General features: G+C 66.6%; 1 protein-coding gene across 1 annotated transcript in view; it reads left to right on the forward strand.

Annotated features, from left to right (window-relative positions):
• The first annotated feature begins 205 nt into the window (after positions 1 to 205).
• The window catches only part of ASIC1 (acid sensing ion channel subunit 1), a 16,605-nt gene continuing 13,400 nt past the window's right edge, over positions 206 to 3,410 (forward strand). The window contains exons 1-2 of the mRNA XM_026867679.1: positions 206 to 622; positions 1,634 to 1,829. Of these exons, the coding sequence (XP_026723480.1) occupies positions 258 to 622; positions 1,634 to 1,829 (561 nt within the window). The 5' untranslated portion in view covers positions 206 to 257. The remainder of the gene's footprint in view (positions 623 to 1,633; positions 1,830 to 3,410) is intronic.

Genomic DNA, 3,410 nt, shown 5'->3' on the forward strand with positions numbered 1-3,410 from the left:
GGGCGGAGAGGAGGTGGGAGGGGAGGAAATGTTGCACCCAAATAAATACACATCCGTGTGTGTGTGTGTGTGTGTAGGCTTGGGGGGAAGCGCAGGACACAGCAAAGCCTCTGCCCCACGCGAGGGCTGCTGGGCACGTCCCTGCACGGGGGTGCCACGGGCCGGGCAGCGGCAGCACCCACGAGGCCGCCCCGGCACCGCGCACCCACGGGCTCCCTTCTTGGCAGAGTGGCCGCCCCGGGGCGCCGGCACGGACCATGATGGACCTGAAGGTGGACGAGGAGGAGGTGGACAGCGGGCAGCCGGTGAGCATCCAGGCCTTCGCCAGCAGCTCCACCCTCCACGGGCTCTCGCACATCTTCTCGTACGAGCGGCTGTCGCTGAAGCGCGTGGTCTGGGCGCTGTGTTTCCTGGGCTCGCTGGCGCTGCTCGCCCTCGTCTGCACCAACCGCATCCAGTACTACTTCCTCTACCCCCACGTCACCAAACTGGACGAGGTGGCGGCCACCAGGCTCACCTTCCCCGCCGTCACCTTCTGCAACCTCAACGAGTTTCGTTTCAGCCGGGTGACCAAGAACGACCTGTACCACGCCGGCGAGCTCCTCGCCCTGCTCAATAACAGGTGGGTGCTGGTGCTTTGGGGTGGCCCCAGGGGACATGTCCGTGGCCCCGGCCACCACACCTCGTGGGGCAGCGAGTGCTGGACAGTTGCGCTCTGGGCGGCGCCTCCACAGCCTCCGTGAGGAAGCGGATCCTGAGTTAGTTCAGCTCCGCAGCTGGATGCGGCCACTCTGTGGCGACACCGGCAGCCGAGAGCCACCGGGTCCTGCCACTGCTCCTGGGTACGGGGTCCCACGCTGGGCTGCCCTGGGTGGGTCCGGCACGTGTGGCTCCTGGCCCCGGTGCGTGGCATGTGCCGCAAGGCCAGGGCCGCCCTGGGACACCCGCGGGGCAGATGCAGCACCCACAGCCCCGACGCCACGTCCTGGGTGCTGGACACGCGCAGCGAGGCCGGGGATATCGGCGGGTGAAGCCGCTGAGCATCTCCCACCTGCCAGGAGCCGGGTTGGCGCCATTCCCTGGGCCGTGGGTCTCCGCAGCGGCGGGGTCTGTGGGGAAGCCCCTCGCACGCCCTCCCCAGCTTCTTGGTGCCACCAAGCCACTGCCGTGATCCCGGTGCCACCAGCAACACGCGGTCCCTGCCTGTGCCGTTTGCTGAGGGGCTTCACTGCTGCCCCCTCTCATGCCCCAGGGAGGGGTTTGGAGCCACAACAATGGGGGCTGAGACCCAGCACACTCAGCCCACGTCCCAGCGAGGCCACCAAAGGCACGGGGCAGGCGGCTGGGCTGGTCTCGACCAGGGCCGGTGCTGCTGGACCAGCTCTGGGGCAAGTGTGACGGGTTTGGTGCCCATCTTCTCCTCCTCGCCCGCTCTCCTGCCACCGCTCACGTGCCTCTGGGCCACTTTGTGCTGCTGAATGCTCGGAAAACGCCACGTGCAAAGTGCCTGGGACTCTGCTGAGCCCGCGCCGGGGCTGGGGCAGGAGTAGCTCGTGTGAAGCCCAAAAGGGTTTCACCGGCGGGAGCAGCCACCATGGCCAGGCCTCAGCTTCTGCCTCCTCTTCCCCCTAAGATACGAGATCCCAGACACCCAAACGGCCGACGAGAAGCAGCTGGAAATCCTGCAGGACAAGGCAAACTTCCGAAACTTCAAGCCCAAACCTTTCAACATGCTGGAGTTTTACGACCGGGCTGGCCACGACATCCGGGAGATGCTGCTGTCCTGCTTCTTCCGCGGGGAGCAGTGCACCCCCGAAGACTTCAAAGTGGTGAGTGCCCCCGCGGCCCCGGCCTAAGGTCACATTTTCCCCTGTGCAAGGAGGGTGTTTGTCCCCCCCCGCAGCCGCTGCTGCCTCCTCTCAGCTCAGAAAGGACCGGCAGCATCTTGGCTAAGGGGATGCCAGGGATGCCGCTGGCTGTTCGAGCTCCCCAGGAGCACGTGCCGCTCGGTGCGGCTGCACGGGGGGCTCCCGCGTGGGCAAAGCTCCCCGGGATCACTTGGGCTCCGCGAAGGAGGGTTGTGCGTGCCGGGCTGGAAACACCGCGCTGGAAACTGCCGCGGGATGAGGAGGCACCGGTGGGAGAGCAGGGCCGTCGGGGAGCCGAGGGAGCCCCGCAGTCCCTCGGGGGGGCAGGTGCCGGTGGCACGGCGCGGTGTTGTGCCCCACCACGGAGGTTGCGTCTCGTGCTGGTGCACGGATCCAGCGCACAATAAAGCCTTTATCCCCCCGCGGCTGCCTCTCCCCCCCGTCCAGCTGGGAATTAAACAGTGCCGGCTATTCGGGGGCTGCCTAATAAATTCGGCTCCAGCGTGGAGCCTGCAGCTCTGTGCTGTTCGGGGTCCCCGTCCTCATCCCCAGGGGTGTCCCGCTCGTGTCCCGCGGCGGGACGAAGCCGCCGAGCACGCGCCGGCACCGGCTGGGAGCCTGCGGAGCTGCTGCCCAGGTCCCAGCACAATTCGGGTGATTTTAATCATCTGCATTAAATTCCCCTGACAGGCTCTTTACATGGAGCCGCTCTCTGTTGTCAACCGTCGGGCGTTTTAGTTATTAAATGGAGGCAAGTTGCAGCCCGGAGGGGGCTGGATCCTCTCCAGCGCAGCCGGGGAGCAGGGCCGGCTCCCAGCCTGCGTGTGGCCACTGGCCGGTTTCGGTGCCGGGCTCTTCCCGGTGCCTGGTTGTGTTTTCTGCGCCGAAGCATCCTCAGGGATCCTCATCCCGGGTCCCAGCCTTCATCTCTCGGGTTCCAAACACCCGACTTTCTGCATCCCCTCTGACCGGCAAAAGCAAAATAGACTCACAGCTGGTTTGTTATTCCTGCCTGGATTATTCGTTGCAAGCAGGTTGGGATGATTTAATGGATTTGATTAGAAAAAGCCGCCTCTGTGCTACATTTCTGTTGCTCTTTGGATTCCCCTTGCAGCCTGGCACAGGCAGGGCTGGGGCTGGTGCTGCCGGCGCGGGGGCCCCGTCCTGCTGAGCTGGGTGGGAAGCCTTTGCCCCGTCCCTGCGCGGGGGTCCCGGGCTTGGAGAGGGGTTTGTCTGACGGGTGAATTCCTCGCTGCTGCCTCCTCCCAGCTCCGACCGCGGCCGCCCAGGCTGAGCCAGCCCGGGGCTGCTCTGGGCCTGCGGGCACCGGTCAAGGCTGGGGGGGGGCCGTGGACCATCACCCAGTGACTCACCATCACCGCGGCTCGTGCCGCCCCGCTGCGGGTGCTCTGTGTTTCGGGGACCCCCTCGCACCGCCCAGGCTAAGGGGGTGCCCCGAGCGGGGCTCTCGCAGCCGGCGCTGCCGCTCTCCCCCCGCGGGCCCAGGGCAGGCGCCGGCTCCGGCGATGGCCTTGGCCAGGG

This window comes from Athene cunicularia, unplaced genomic scaffold (assembly GCF_003259725.1).
Source record: "Athene cunicularia isolate RWA unplaced genomic scaffold, athCun1 chrLGE22_part2, whole genome shotgun sequence".
NCBI classification, from domain to species: Eukaryota; Metazoa; Chordata; class Aves; order Strigiformes; family Strigidae; genus Athene; species Athene cunicularia.